The sequence below is a fragment of the Morus notabilis genome, unplaced genomic scaffold (assembly GCF_000414095.1).
Source record: "Morus notabilis unplaced genomic scaffold, ASM41409v2 Scaffold1195, whole genome shotgun sequence".
Lineage (NCBI taxonomy): Eukaryota > Viridiplantae > Streptophyta > Magnoliopsida > Rosales > Moraceae > Morus > Morus notabilis.
The window spans coordinates 389,236-404,720 of record NW_010361025.1 but is presented as its reverse complement, the minus strand read 5'-3'; the positions used below and the strand labels follow the sequence as shown (position 1 = coordinate 404,720).

Genomic DNA, 15,485 nt, shown 5'->3' with positions numbered 1-15,485 from the left:
AAGTAAATATGAATAATTTTATATATAGTTTGGGATTCCTAACACACTAACATTGTCTTAAACATTAGGCATCCGACTTGACTTTCACATTCCAAAAAGATTTCGGAAATTTGGGATAGAGCAGAAATAGAAGTAACCGCAGTGGCGAAACTAAAAATATAGAGAACTACAGAGCAACTCGGCAAAAAGAGTTGGTCCTATTATTTAATTTCTGAAAGAACTGTGGCGTTCGTTGCAACTTTCTGCGAAAGTACGATTTCTCCAAACACAATTTTTTTCTCCAAGCACAAATTTATTGCACGCAATAATTATATATATACATAGAGAGAGTTTTCAGAGAAAGAATTCTCAGAGAGAAAACAGAGATGAATGAAATTCCAGGAAGCAAATCGTGGCGTTTTCTTCTCTTATTGATTTCAATTTCTCTGCAATTCCTTCTAGGTTTTGTTCCTCAGATCTCTCTTGCCTCTTCTCTTGATCATTTTTTTTCCTTGCTATCGTTCTTTTGATTATATCGGCGTTTAAATATTGGAAGAAAATGTTTTGCATGCAGAAATTTTTCACGATTTCTAAGATAGCTGTTGGATTCGATAGCTGAAACCCGTGAAAAGTTTGAAATTAGTGATAGTTTTGACCAATTTGGTTCGAGTTAATATGTATATTTAGTATCTATAACGCAGAAAATTATCACTCTAATTTTAAATACGATTAATTTCTACAATTATATAGAAGTGGCACGTTAAATGCAAATTAATTTAGCATCTAGAAATTAAAGAATTTCACTAAAATTATGTATTCTTTCTTGGTAAAAAAAAAAAGAAAAGAGAAAGATAAAAGCTTTTTCTTTTTGTTATAGAGATATTAGTGGGTTTAGAATTATAGTTTATTATAAAGTACATTTGAGTAGATTTAAAAACCGCTTCTCAAATAGCAAATTCTTTCAACTTTTAGATTGTTAACCTGTTGCAGATAGTTAACAATGTAAAAATTGCCTTCAACAACAATTCCGAACGATCTTAAATACAATTCAATGTAATATTTTGCTCAAGCAATTGCGAAAGCTCACAAATTGGAATAATACTTTTCACTTTTAAATATTCTATGCTACTACTGTGCTTACTTTCGTTTGTTTTGGACAAACTTTAAAATGGAGTAATTGGAGTCTTATTACTTCTGTGATAGATCTTATTTGCCTGAGATCCCAGCTTTCCTAATTCATCTATCTGAAACCGGTTGGTACATGTTATGAAAAACTGATTTTTTTTTTTATTATCCTGCCGATCATAATCTAGTATCTTTGTTTTTCAGATATTACTAAGACCAAAATCTATTTCTTCCAAGTTTATGTATTTATCTTTCTATTGCTTTTCAGGACTTTCGGGTGATTCCGAAACTGGTAAAAAAGTTGAGACTCATTCCAAAGCCACTAGCAGCAATGGCTCTGTGGTGATCATCGTAGTCGTCGTGCTTGTAGCAGTGGCATTGTTTTCATTTTTCCTATTCAAGTTATGGCAAAAGAAGAAAAGAGAAGAGCAGTATGCCCGGCTTTTGAAGTTGTTTGAAGAGGATGATGATCTTGAGCTTGAACTTGGTCTTCGGGACTGACCAATCCCTACATCTTACAATTTTTAGTTTGTTAAGAGTTGAGGTGCTTCTACATCTTTTGTTTTTGTTCTTTTCTTTCTCAACGGCCAAGAATTACTTGTCAATTTCGGTTTAGGAGAACAATTGTTGACTCCCAATTATCATTTGGATAGTGACAAAAACTTCCCCAGCATTTAATCGAAACACAAGAATCTACATTCAACACAAAATCCACCTTGATGTCAGGTTTAGACCCAATTAGTTGTGTGAAAAGACAATTATCCCTCATAAATGAAATGATGATGCTTTGAGAGAAATTTAACTTTGATCTTCAATTGTTCTTCCATTTAAATAATTACTAACTTTGAATTTTTTTTTTTTTTTGGAGATTTTTTGCCGGGAATCGAGAAAATTGTTGTATTTAAGATCAAAAACACAATTTCTTTTACATCAGGCGGATTTACAAGCATGTTAAAAAGGTTTTTATTTATTTATTTATTTTTATAGAAGTTTTTGATGTTTTTTAGTGGTTCAGTGCCTTTTAAAACTTAGGCTTCGTTCATTTTACCAATTCGAGTTTTCTGTTTTAAGTTTCTATAGTTAAAAGTTCTCAGAAAATATCGCGTCTAACTTTTTCTATTACGGTTAAAAGCTCTCAGAAAATGTCACATCTAAGCTCGAATTGAAAACTCGAATCCGCGAAACGAACGAGACCTTAATATGTGCTTTATTTCAAAAGGCGCCAATGTTACTAGTTCTTGATTGCGAATACTTGTTGCAATGAGAACCAAGATTTGATGTGATGTAATACCTTCATAAAGGATACATAAAATAAATGAGAGAAGTGTACATACTAATTTGTACAAAACGCCTCCCCAAGTCATAACTTGTAAACATTTCAACAGAATTCACAAAGCTAGCCGGTAAACTGACCTGCTCAGGGACCTTCTACAGCCGGACGACGACTTCCGACAGAAAAATAGCCTGAGCAGGTGAGGTTGCAGGCTAGCTTCCGTGAATTCTGCTGAAAACTGTTCAATAGTTTCATGAATAAGATCATATCAACTTTGTGCACGACTTGAATCTTATCCAAGTACAACTAATTTACATGTAGAGGTATGAATATGCACTTATGCAATTTGTAAACCCAAAAGCTATAGCTAGAACAAAAGGCAATATCATGTAATACAAAACAAAACTTATTTATCTTGCAGTTTGAGACCACGCATATACAAGCATATGCATGTAGAGTTCCAGTAACAAATAACAAACTAGGTAAGCAAAGAATTTGCCAAAGTAAGCCAAAACTCTGTGTACAACTCAGCAGCTGCCAGAAACATAGATTAGTCTAAGTCAACTGACTGGCTACAAGTTACAAATAACTAATGAATATAATATTAATCATCATGTGTTCGACTCTTAAATGAATGGTACATTTAAAGAATAGAACTGTGGACGCCAAACCAAAATCTATGTGGCAGGAGTAAGCTTGCAAGACATGCCAAACAATCAGAGCCCAAGAATTTACTTAGGAGTTGATCTGTTGGCAGCTTGAATACAAACTTCCGGGGGTTCGGTGGATGATACTTATAAGAAAGATGCTATAAGGTCCAAAAATTAATTATACGCTGCTAAGTCACCGGTTAAACAAATTCTGGTTCATCAGTGATGTGGGGGTCATCTCCCCGTCTTGGCTCGTTTCATTCCTGTAGCGTTGAAGGGAGACATGCTGGGGCTCATGCTGGGGCTCATGCTCGGACTTTCTTCCCTCAGTGTACCATTCAGCATGGCCAATTCTCTTAATTGCTGCTTTTTGTAGTGATCGAAGGACTCATCCTAGAGGAAAGTGAGGGTTTTAGAGATCAAAACAGGGAGGTTAGTACAAATTTTGAGTAAGCAATACAAGACAGATCAAAAGCTACAAAAGGTTCGTTAAGGTTCAAAAGGTTCTGCTTTACCACAGGCTTCAAGAGGTTCTCTAGTATTGCCACCGCATGATCCAAGCGCGCATTTACCACATCTTCAGGAAATTCAGCCTCTACCAATACATGCAATGGCTCATTAAGGTGTTCATATCCGGGTTTATCTTTTAGTTTCTCTTCCTGAAGTATGAAAGGAATATTTTGGCACACATTAGTTAATAAAAGATTTTGTGGAAAGGGTGAAAAAGAATACATTTCCCCTCACCCCTATTTCAGTCCAAATCCAACGCTTAAAGGATCACATGATAACAAACCTTTACAGCATCCTTCACAGAGCCCCGGCCTCTTATGTACACCCTGCATTCCGTCATAGCCTCAACTCTTTTCAGGGAGTTTCCACGCGGTCCCAAAATTCGGCCAACAAAGTTGTACTGCAAGCTTGAAGTGAGAAAACCCATCACATTCGGAGACTAAATTTAATATCAACTAAAAATTAGATAGGATCAACATTACTTACACTTGGATATTTGTCCACTGGAATATCAAGCCTAATAACCTTCTTTACATTAGGAGTGGTTGGGATTCCTTGCACTGCGGGCCATCCCATTGGAGAAGGAGACTGGAATGGCGCCATTCTGCTGATATGTCCATTCTCCTACAGACAAAATTTGCGGTAATGAAATTTCCATGATTTAGAGCACACGATTTCTCAGTCTTGAAATCAAGAAAGTTTTTACATGACACAAACAAAATAACAACAATCTCTCTTTGCGTATGGTTAAGCGCGTTCACACTCTGTTCACGTGATTATCCCCTAGTACATTTTCCATTCTTATCTTTTAAGCAAATGATACAACACCATAGGAAAGATACTCGGTGGGGAAGTATGTATTGACATGGGGCGTGACACATAACATCAAGCCTCGTAGTATAGATCAAAGACAGAAAAGAGAAGTATCACATTAGGTCATTGTACTTTCATGCTTCTTTAATTTTTGAGAGGTTGTAGATCAAAAAATGTGTGTCATCATTTAATGCGCACAACACTACATCTAATACAACCTAAATGCCCTGACAAATGTAACATGAAAGGTTTTTTCCTTAGAACTATTCTAAGAAGTTGGAGTCCAGGTTCACTGAAAACCATAAAACAGCCTGCTATAGATTTTTTAACTTCTTTAGCATTCGAAGAAGTAATTAATAAGGGATGAAATGAGACAAACAGGCAGCTCCAATTACAACCTCGTAAGAAATTCACCAACAAACTTGCACAAATAAAAGACAAAATAAAACAATTCATTATTGAAGATAATACCAGAATATGTTCACTCACAAGAAATGAAAAGATAAACTTATTTTGGAAAAAGGCAATTAAAACTAAATAGTACCCCTTGCATATAGTATTCCACATAAGACAAACATAAAACCGAGGATTGACAATTGTTACAAATATATATACACACACACACACACACATACATACATACATATATATATATATATATAGTGTGTGTGTGTGTGTGTGTGCAATACACATACATACATATATATATATATATATAGTGTGTGTGTGTGTGTGTGTGTGCAATACACACACACACACACACATATATATATATTTGTGTGTGTGTGTGTGTGTGTAGCATTACCTCTATTTGCATTGCAGGCCATCCCTCCAAATCCATTGGTCTGCCGTTTGGAACTTGACCTAATGATCGATATGGACTGTCATGCTCAAGTCTTTCATGGTCTACAAAAGTTTGATTGAAGCTCGATGTTCTTCTGATTTCTGTGATGGCATGAGAGCAAAGGTCAAGTTTCAGCACAAAAACGCATGAGTTCTACAGATTGTCAAGCATTTTCACTGTAGATTAACTTTCCGACCAACACAATTAATCACCAAGTAACAGAGCATGTAACATCGTATCACTTTTCCAGCACGTAACAATATTGCCAAGGCATAAGAGAATATCAAAAGGCTTTCCAAGACTATCAACTGACTATCAACATTGTTGGCAATTGCAGGAATAAGACAACCACAACACCACCACAACACCACAAAGACTATCTTATTACTCATAAAACACGAAGCTTTGATTAAATCATCCTCATATACAGGCTTAGCTCAACGGTAATTCCACAATCACATTCCATTTAGAGGTCTTGAAATCATCCCACCCTCAGGTTATTAAAAAGAAAAAAAAATTCTTCGATTCTTTTGTGGATTCACCATTGGCATTATCAAAGATCACATAATTCACACATTCCATATGCTAGGCAGGCATAAAGTATAGACATACAAGAAAACAGAACAGCCAATTTTCAAAGTACACATGAGGTACTCAAAATACAAACTATATATGAACAGTCCATGGTTTAGCATCCATGCTCGAGTAACGAGAGGTTTGCAAAACCTTCTTCGCTTCATTTCAGGTAAAACAAGCATTGAAGCTATGCTAAATAGCAACATATACACATAGAAATACATCACGAAAGATCTAAAAACACGGCAAAATATTTAACAAGGACAAATATCTCAAAACAAAGTATACATAAAAAATTTTATATAAACCTTGATAAAGTAGTTTGGTACAGTGGGGTAAAACTTGCATGAATGGCCCCAACTTTTGCCTCTCCGCCAGCAATTCAGTCAGATATCTGCCAATTGTGAAACAAATCAAAACTACAGTTTATGCAAAATCTTTACTTCCAAGTAAAGGGCAAAACCAGAAAAGAAGGAAAAGAAAATCAATATTATAGCACAGAAGAAACATAATAATTTAACTCTATCAGAACCAGTTCCAATTGCACAATAAAATATGCCACGAGTCTCCAGATCTCTCAGGACTCTAGTTATTCAAGAAACACTCTTTTTATATTTTTTGAGTAAAAGAAACAATCTTTTTATATTCTTTTTTTCATATGGAATAACCTATAGAATATATTAACAAATACCCAATAGAGAAAAAGAAAATGAAGATTATCCAACAATCATAAAAAAAAAAAATAGAAAAGAAAAAACGAATAGAGAAAACGACCTTTCTCGATCCACAGGAAGAGAAGAAGACCTGTGGGGAGAAGCAATGACTCCCGGAGCAGGAGGAGGCGGGAATTGAAAGTAACTCCCCGGCGGGATTCTGTCCCCCATCATCCAAACACTTAAACAAAACTCAAACTCTGAAAACAAAATAAATACCAATAAATACATCAATCAATCAATACATATACATATATATATACACACACACATAAACCCAGAACGTAAAAACAACTGATATATGATTATATCCATGTATTATATCATATAAAAGAGATAGAGAGAGAAGCTCACTAGAGATAGAAGAGAGAGATTGAATCGAGTTGGGTTGTGGGTGTGCTGCTGCGAGTGAGAGAGAGAGAGACTGGAGAGAAAGAGAAGAGACTAAATAAAAAGCCCTACTACTCTCTCTCTCTCTAGTCTCGAGTCTCTACTCAATGAAAGAGGAGTCGTTCGTGGAGATTATTTTGGCTTTTTGCTCTTATTTATACTCCATCAAAATCACCCCTGAATCTTTTTTCCTTTTTTTTACCCGAAATAGGAAAATAATTCGACCGCATATAATATTGAATTTGATAAAAATAAATAGATAAAAAATGTTTGATATCGGGATATTGTCGTTTTCCACCATTCAAAGAGATTTATGGTGTATTAACGAGAGAAAAAAAAAAGAGGAAATTTATGGAGTGTTTCCTTTTTCCCTATGGGTAATTTTTTTAGGGGATTTTTATGCAAAATTATGTGGTAAGATAAAAAAATATCGTCATTGTTTCGATTTATAGTTTCTTAAAAAATTACTATATAATATTTTTGAATACGTAAAATGCATGCTTTGAGATACGAATATTGATATCGTAATATCTTTATTGCATACCTTATATGTATCTTATTTTTATGTGTATATTTATTATGTTAAGTGAATTGTTATTATTTTAGGACTGTATGCATTGCGTGATACTTAGCTGAATAAGGTTTTGTCGAAAATTAGTTATTAATGAGTTTCTAAAAATCTAATCGATTGATGGTTACTCTTTGCGCGTTAGAAGTAACTGTCAATTGAGCTCACATAATTCCAAAAGTTTTACATTTTAAAATTTTGCTTATATGATCTCATGTTTAACATACCTTATTATTATTATTATTTTTTGCATTTATAGATTTTAGTTATGTAGTTTATAGTGAAGGTTGTCGTTTTAGGATATGACGTTGTTCAGAAAGAATCATCAATCATACATGACATGCTGTCGTTTGCAATATACGTCGTCTACCGTACCGTATGGTTACGTCTTCTAGAGAATGTGTGTCAACTTGATGCCATTTCGTCGTTTCTAGTATTGTGTCGTACTGCCGCATATGCGTTGGTGTTGTCGTTTTGGCAATATGCAACGTTATTTATTTATTTTATTTAAGGGAATATGCAATATTTTCTCGAAGTCTTTTTTTAGGATATTGTGTAATGATTCGCACCTCAATTTGATATGATATTGTCTGGTTTACTCAAATTGTCACAGTTAAGAGGCCTCAATCATTGTTTTTAAAACTATCATTCCTTAATGTTTCATATATTGTTACTTTTATTAGTATTTTCGACTTTATTAATATTTATTTTGATATTAAAAAATCTCGTATTTTAATTTTGAGTCACTTATCCAATTCTTTACTTTTTATGCGCTCATAAATGATTGTACACATATGTATGTATTTATGTCTAAAGACAACTCCCATAAGAAAACTAATTTATAACCATAGACCAAGTTACATAGAAGGTTTCTATTTCATACAAAAATCTAAATGAACGTTTCTCTCTCTCTCTGTTTTTTTTTTTTGAAAAAAGAACTAGGATATGAAAAAAGGAAGACGAATGCATAAGATACGTGGTTCGCGGTAAGTATTTAAGTCTCGTTCATTTAACTAATTCGAATTTAAAATTTAAGTTTTATTACAATAAAAAACTCACAGAAACAATCACATCTAATTTTTTTACTATAGTAAAAAATTCTCATATAAAATCACATCTTAACTTAAATTAAAAATTTAAATAAACGAACTTAACGGATTCTAAATAATAACAAACATTGTTATTATTATTATTATTATTTTTTCAAAAATAAGAAGGTAACACGAGCGCTCATAAGTCAAAAGTACACAAGGAAATTTCTCGGGAAAGAAAAACTATACAAGGAGAATTTATTATTACTTATTTATTTAAGGAAAGACGCGCAAAACGCCACCGTATAGATGATTGCTTGAGTTTCGGTTTCTGGTATTATTATTATTATTTTCCAGTTGATTCGTGGCTGCCATGATTTCGGGCAAAAAACTCCATAACTAGGGCACCCCAAGTTTCCAATTACCAGGCTGACGCTAGGAAGATGTAATCTGACGGAGTATTCCCGTTGGTTCTACAAGCAATTCGATAGAGGGCATTCGAATTGGTGGGTTTTTTTGTTTCTTTTGGTGCAAGTAAGGAAGATGAAGGGGCAACAGCAGTTTGATCGAACCAAGGTGGTGCTTCGCCACTTGCCGCCCACCATTTCCAAGGCGGCGCTCCTCGAGCGGATCGATTCCGTCTTCGCCGGTCGCTACAGTTGGCTCTCCTTCCGCCCCGGCAAGAACAGGTACATAAATAAACGTTCCTTTTCTTGGGGGGTTTTTTTATGGCTCGGAGTGGAACTTATTTTCTGCAGTTTTGTGCTATGTTTTATCTTGTTCTATAGGATTTCGTAAATCCACTGTGGAATTTAAGTTGGAGTATAGTGTGTGGAAGTGAACCTAGGGTTTTGGTGTTAAAGTTGGGTGATATTATACCTATGGTGATTGTAATGGTATTTTTATATATTCAAGTAGTTCTAATGGTGTTTTTATATATTCAGAAACGTATATAGTTTTATTTTCAATATTGTTCCCAATTATGAATTTCTCTTTCTTTTTTGGGTCTTTATTCCTTGTTTTTATGGTATTAAATATATATATATATATATATATATATATATACACACACACACACACACACACACACACACACACACACACACACACATTTTGTGTTGCATAAGTTCCTGTAATCATTGTTCTTTGTTTGGATCGACTTTATAGGCAGAAGCATTCCTTTTCTAGAGCATACCTCGACTTCAAGAAGCCAGAGGACGTTGTTGAGTTTGCTGAATTATTTGGGGGCCATGTCTTTGTTAATGAAAAGGGTAATCTTTATTTTGAACGTTTAATTTTTGAAGAGATTGATTAATTTTTTAATCGTGTTGCTGGGAATTTGGTCACAGACTTTTCGTCTTAACATTTTGTACTTAGAGAGGACAATGAACCTCTTTGCCTCTTTCTCATAATATTGCATTCAGAAAAAAGTATAGTATCTGTCACGTGACATGAAACACTTTTGTGGGTTTCCTTTATTTTTTTTTGTTTTTTGTTTTTTTTGTTCTTTTCCTCCTTTTCTTTGTTAAACAACTAAACATTCCCTCCTCTTTTTTTCTCAGGCATTCAGTTCAAAACTACTGTCGAGTATGCCCCTTCGCAACGTGTTCCAAAACAATGGTCAAAGAAGGATGGTCGTGAAGGAACCATAAATATGGGTACTAAGCTGTTTTAACTTTTTCTTTCCACCTAATTCAGCTTCAACATGTAGCTGCTCTCTTGCTTGTGGACTTATTTATGCATGTAATCGTCTCCTTTCTGTAAGTAGTATTTTGTTGATGAACATCTAGATTCTGAGTATCTGGAGTTCCTTGAGTTTCTGGCGAAGCCTGCTGAGAATCTTCCTAGTGCTGAGAAAGAGTTGGAGAGAAGAGAAGCAGAAAGAGCTGGTTAGTTCAAAAGATCTCTAATGTAGAATGTAGACATTGAAGGAAAATCACTTTGATGTATGAAGCATCAGGAGCTTAATTGATACTTTTTCCCCTAAATATTGTATTTGTTCCGCCAGTTTTAGGTGCTATGAAAGACACTCCTATAGTTACGCCACTGATGGACTCTGTTCGTCAAAAAAGAGCTGCAAAGGGTGGATCTTGGGTATTTTAATAATCACATGAATAAAGATCTTGAGATTTGATTGTGTATGTGTTTTTTAGCTTTGGGTGCTGCTATTGGGTGGTAAACTCATCTAATTAGTAAATACTCCTGCTTGTTGTGACAGAGGTCATTGTCTAATGGTAAATTAAGGCGGCAAGGTGTTGGATCATCAGCGGAAGGTCTTAATTCAGGCTTATCAAAGCGAGGAACTGATAGGAGAAGGAATACCACTAAAATGGTTTGTTGGTTTTATATTTGTGCATATCATGTTGTTATGACTTCTAGGATTTCCATGATGGATTTGTTTTGGATAAATCCAGATTCTCTCTGGATTTTTTGGATTTCCATGATCCTTTTAATGTCAATTTTTTATACGGCTTTTGTTTTCAAACATTTTGAGTATTTTTCAACGTAAACATTCATGATGACCAGAAACATTTGATATGGGCAGTATGTTTTGAGAGATGCTATCAAAAACACTACTGTCAGAGGCAAGTCAAAATACATTGGTGTGGCTAAGCGAGATACTTTCTCTTCTACAGCTGGAGCTGAAGTGTTAGAGGAAAGTGGTAGGTCATAACGTTGGCTTTCCAATGTGTATTTTGACGATTAAGAATTTACTGTGAGATATGCTTGTGGATTGGGTGGAATTTCTCTTACTGACATCCTGAACATCATATTGTTTATAATACTTTTATTCGATGTTATCTTTGTATTTTTCTCTCTCTTATTTGGACCTTCTCTCTCTCTCTCTCTCTCTCTTTGAAAGTACCTTTTTTCTTTTCTAGTATTAATTAATGTATGAAACTAATAATTTCAGGGAAAAAGAGAGTTCTGCTTCTGACAGCGAAAGAAAGGGAGACATCTCATGTAATTTCTTCTCCTTGTTCCTTATTATCCTGTTCTCGTTTACCATCGTTTCACATTATTAATTTTTGGCAAGTGTGGATTTATTTTATTTTTTTAAGGCGAAGTAGATTATTGAATTGATCAAGTCAGAGTGCTTAACAGAAGTGGAATAGAATGACGAGTCCTCAACCAAGAAACAGAAAATCTGTTATAACCCTTGGGTAAAACTCATCTCCAAAAACTAGCTTGTAGAGAGAGGGTGTCCAAGTGGTTATAAACCCACATGCTAAGCTCTTACTTTAGTAATGTGGGACTCAACCAGGATCCTAACAAAATCAAACAAAAGTCTCAATATAAAGATCCTCGGTATATCTGAATAAGAGAATTAGGAACATCCTTAAGCTCCGTTGATACCTTCTACTCATCCAATAAGTAAATAGGTTCAGCTGTTAAAAATAGAGACCAGTGGACATGGCAATATTCCTTAAACAGGAGTATGTACTCGGATAAATTGTGGAGACAGCAAAGTAGTGATATTTTTTTTTCACCTTCTACTTGCTGATAATCTTGTTGAAAGACCTTAAAATCTCTTCAGAGTTTTTGGCTTTTTAACATTTTTACCAGAATCATATCCTAGTTATTGCTTTATGATTGCTTATCTGATGTGACTGGTCTGTTACTTCCTGACATGTCTGTTACTTCCTGACAGGTGTCAACCAATATTCCACAGCATCAGAATACTTCAACTAAAATTATTGTCGGTTTAAGTTCCCTCAAGCAGATCGAGCAATGCAAACGTAGTGGGGGAAGGATCAGCAAAAGCATACTCCAGAACAAGAATGCCTGTCAATATCATTCTTCCGCAATTCACTCTGATATGCAAATCCAGGCACCAAAGATGGAAAAGGACAAACGGCATTCTCGACCTCAACATGGACAAGTAATTTTGAAGGATACTAATGGTGCTATGGACTACAAGGGTGTTGGGAGTGACATGCATGGTTTTTGTAGTGAGAAAAAGGAGAAACGTACCAGGAATAAGGATCGACCTGACCGTGGTGTATGGGCACCTCGTCATCATTCAGATGGATCTCTTGCAAAGGATGAGTCCCCGTCGTCCGTTGCTTCTCAACCTGCACGGTTCGTGGATTCTTTAGAAGGTATTATTTTATTAAGTGTAGAAGTTCGTATCGAAGTTTTTGTGTTTAATTACATGTATGATTATGTAGGCTACTTTGATTGATCTAGTAATTAGGATAATTATATTATCTATGATGAACTTGAAGTCAATCGTGCACATCATAAGGCTGAGGTAACACTTTTTTCATTTCTTTAAATAATAAACTGACTGGTTGTTGCCTGCTGGAAATAATTTATATTCAACAAGGAATGCACTCTTACTATCCCATCTAAGATTCTTCAGATAATGATAGCGTTTTTGTCACTTGAAATTATGTAGTAAGATGATACTATTTTGTATGGATGGTGCATGTTTTTGCAGATATAGATCCGCATATAGCTTATTTCTTGTTGCGTTAACCACGTAGGCTATCATAAACATCTTGGTCGCTGTGGATCAATGAATAATGTAAAGGAAGGTGATGGCTCGTTCATTGCAAGTGAAGGGAAGCATTCAAAGAGTGGTGGCGCCTCTAGTTGTGGTTCCCATGAGGTGCTTAAACTTGATTGTTGGATGTATACTATGTCACTATTATTTATTTATTTATTTACTTATGGCTGTGTTAATTAGTTCTATATCTATTTTCAATGCAGAAACAAGTATGGGTTCGGAAGTCGAGTTCGGGTTCTTAAGACTTTTGGGTAAGTTCTTGTCCTTTTTGAAGTTTTACCCCTGTTAATGTCCTTTGAATTTTGACTTAAATTGAAAAATATGTTCAGAGTTATTTTGTTAGGCTTGTTATTTGATTCTGAGTTTGTTTAGTTTTATTTGTTTGCGTTACCTAGTCCCCCTCAAATTATGTGTTTTTGTGTTGTGCTGGAAGAATAGAATTAGACTCAGTTAACTGTCAAATTTGCTTGCTTATTTGTTTTTATTACTCAACAGTGACCCCTTAATTCGGAGCATGCTTATGCCAGTGGGTTGAGGCTGTCTAAAGCTGCTAGACAGATAATAAGATGCAAAGTTTGAACCACAACAAACGTTTGATTTGGAAAATCCTATCTGAGTGATTTGGATGTTGCCTGTTGGTGTGATTAGTGTTTTGTGAGTTGAAAATTAGTCGTCAGTTTGTCAATGACAGCATGAATTAATAGGAGGACAAGAAAATATATTGGCATGTTATATTGTATAACACCACAGTTTTATAAGGGGGCCTCTGCGGGTTGGTGTGGAGGAGCCACGGACAATGAATATTCATAGTCGACAAAAAATGAATGTTTGGTTCATGGATTAAGAATCATGATTCAGAATCATTTTCGATTTATGTGTGTTTTTTGTGAAAAAAATACTGTAACGAACTACGAACTATGATTCGAATAATGACACGAATTTACCAACCAAACGCACTAGAAAATTCATGCTCTTGACTTGACTGCTTATTGGGATTATTAAGTGTCACAGGCCTCCTTTACTTAAAGCTGTAAATACGAATCAGAAGCAGCAGACTGTTGAATTGCTCGATCGGCTTCTTTGTTCGCAATACGGTAGCCATGTATGGTGGCTTTTTGCGTAAGCCCAGCATTTTCTTTTTTTGGCGTCTTGGTTTGGGTTTTGGGTGTTGGAGTAGCAGGTTGGGGATTTCCTTATTTGGACTAGCCCATTTTTGGGAAGCAAGAAGTTAAAGAAACTTAGGGCATGTTCTTTTGTCTAAAAAACTCAAAAAAAAAACTCGAGTTCTAACTTTATTCAAGTTCACGTTCTTTTAAGTTTTAATTTTATTCAACTTTACTCAATTTTATTCAAGTTACAACTTCAATTCAAGTTATAACTTAAATTCAACTCAAAAATTACATTCAAGTTACACTTTAAAAGAACAATTCCTTAATTATTTGGAGTTGGGAGTTGTTTGGTCTCTTTTTTGTGATTTCCCATTGTTTTCATTGAAAGGAGACATTAGTTTGTGCTGTATGGCTCAAATACTATCTACCTTTGCTAATATATATGTATGAAGAGGTCTCTTATTAGAATCACGAATTAAAAACCACATGCATAGCTAAATTTTACAAGACATGAAATATGATGTTTCAAGAGGTCTCTTATACGTAATACCATTCTAGAGAAAGAAACTGGACTGAAAATAAAACTTTATTGAAGAGAATTGATGAATCTTTGCATTAAACGACGGAAGATTCCAATATGAGGGTTCTAATGAAAATTTAAGGTTATTTTCAATATGAGGGTTCTAATGACGGAAGATTCTAATAATGCCGTTAGTAATTCTTTCCTGTTAGATGACGATTCCAGGTTAGTTATTGATTAGAACTCATTGACTTGCGATGCAAGAAATTTACTGTTACATATGGATAATCACTCACAATTTTTTTTCTGTTGCAGTATTCCATTTTTGTTGACGACTTGTTGAAATCGATGGAGCAAATAGACATCGTTGACATTGAACCGCCACCACTTATCCTCAAGAACTCGGGGTTCAGTTTCTTGTTGCCTCGTTCAGATTGATTTCTATTGCTTCCACAGCAAGAAATTTCGAATAGTAAGGTTTATATTGGAGAAAAAAACTCCTCAAAGCTAGTTTTTCTTTGATTTCAAACACTCCCAACCAAAATGTAATGATTGATTTTCCATATGTATTATGTTGTACAACTAACTACTACCTAGCCGTTGTTATAGTTAAGGGAAAGAATAGCATATTTGACATTTTTTTTATTCTTCCGGATGTACAAAGGGCGGCACCACCGTGAAAGGCGGAGAGTATTGGGAAGAGATGGCAGTCTGCCGGTGTCTGGATGCTAGTGAAGATAGTGCAAGGCACAAAACATATGCATATCTTTGATGTCGATGAGACAATTGGCAGGTGATAAATTGTAATCCGTCAACGACAATAGATATTTAATATATATATATATATATATATATCTTAAAAAATGACACC

General features: G+C 34.8%; 3 protein-coding genes across 8 annotated transcripts; 2 read left to right on the top strand and 1 right to left on the bottom strand.

Moving 5' to 3' along the window:
* Positions 1-281: 281 nt before the first annotated feature.
* LOC21396306 lies at positions 282-1,901 on the top strand. Its single transcript, XM_010098136.2, has 2 exons — positions 282-441; positions 1,373-1,901. Exons 1-2 carry the CDS (start codon positions 366-368, stop codon positions 1,603-1,605), a joined length of 309 nt encoding a protein of 102 aa, XP_010096438.1. The 5' UTR covers positions 282-365; the 3' UTR covers positions 1,606-1,901.
* An 866-nt stretch (positions 1,902-2,767) lies between these two features.
* On the bottom strand, positions 2,768-6,986 carry LOC21396305 (KH domain-containing protein At1g09660/At1g09670). Of its 2 annotated transcripts, none has more exons than XM_024165632.1 (8): positions 6,838-6,986; positions 6,545-6,683; positions 6,079-6,164; positions 5,156-5,295; positions 4,024-4,161; positions 3,821-3,937; positions 3,543-3,686; positions 2,768-3,420 (listed from the first exon to the last, which is right to left on the bottom strand). In XM_024165632.1, exons 2-8 carry the CDS (start codon positions 6,655-6,657, stop codon positions 3,262-3,264), a joined length of 897 nt encoding a protein of 298 aa, XP_024021400.1. In that variant the 5' UTR covers positions 6,658-6,683; positions 6,838-6,986; the 3' UTR covers positions 2,768-3,261. The 2 variants fall into 2 exon arrangements, with proteins under 2 accessions (XP_024021400.1, XP_024021401.1); XM_024165633.1 differs by having other exon boundaries at positions 6,575-6,683.
* A 1,848-nt stretch (positions 6,987-8,834) lies between these two features.
* Positions 8,835-15,173, top strand: LOC21396304 (regulator of nonsense transcripts UPF3). 5 transcript variants are annotated; one of them, XM_024165630.1, is made up of 12 exons: positions 8,835-9,161; positions 9,640-9,743; positions 10,035-10,130; positions 10,263-10,361; positions 10,481-10,566; positions 10,691-10,804; positions 11,018-11,135; positions 11,387-11,436; positions 12,125-12,575; positions 12,963-13,087; positions 13,189-13,236; positions 14,930-15,173. In XM_024165630.1, the coding sequence occupies exons 1-11, from the start codon at positions 9,016-9,018 to the stop codon at positions 13,225-13,227; spliced, it is 1,428 nt and encodes a 475-aa protein (XP_024021398.1). In that variant the 5' UTR covers positions 8,835-9,015; the 3' UTR covers positions 13,228-13,236; positions 14,930-15,173. The 5 variants fall into 5 exon arrangements, with proteins under 5 accessions (XP_024021398.1, XP_024021396.1, XP_024021397.1 ...); XM_024165628.1 differs by having other exon boundaries at positions 13,166-13,236; XM_024165629.1 differs by lacking the exon at positions 14,930-15,173 and adding an exon at positions 13,481-13,829.
* The last annotated feature ends 312 nt before the right edge of the window (positions 15,174-15,485 follow it).

Excerpts from the sequence above, each read along its gene's own strand:
- LOC21396306 (XM_010098136.2), top strand. The coding sequence starts at position 366 with ATGAATGAAATTCCAGGAAGCAAATCGTGGCGTTTTCTTCTCTTATTG. Across the intron at positions 442-1,372 it reads TTCTCTGCAATTCCTTCTAG|GACTTTCGGGTGATTCCGAA; the intron begins GTTTTGTTCCTC and ends ATTGCTTTTCAG.
- LOC21396305 (XM_024165632.1), bottom strand. The coding sequence starts at position 6,657 with ATGATGGGGGACAGAATCCCGCCGGGGAGTTACTTTCAATTCCCGCCT. Across the intron at positions 3,938-4,023 it reads CAGTGGACAAATATCCAAGT|TACAACTTTGTTGGCCGAAT; the intron begins GTAAGTAATGTT and ends TCAAGCTTGCAG. Across the intron at positions 3,421-3,542 it reads AGAACCTCTTGAAGCCTGTG|GATGAGTCCTTCGATCACTA; the intron begins GTAAAGCAGAAC and ends ACTTTCCTCTAG.
- LOC21396304 (XM_024165627.1), top strand. The coding sequence starts at position 9,016 with ATGAAGGGGCAACAGCAGTTTGATCGAACCAAGGTGGTGCTTCGCCAC. Across the intron at positions 9,162-9,639 it reads TTCCGCCCCGGCAAGAACAG|GCAGAAGCATTCCTTTTCTA; the intron begins GTACATAAATAA and ends TCGACTTTATAG. Across the intron at positions 10,131-10,262 it reads TGAAGGAACCATAAATATGG|ATTCTGAGTATCTGGAGTTC; the intron begins GTACTAAGCTGT and ends ATGAACATCTAG.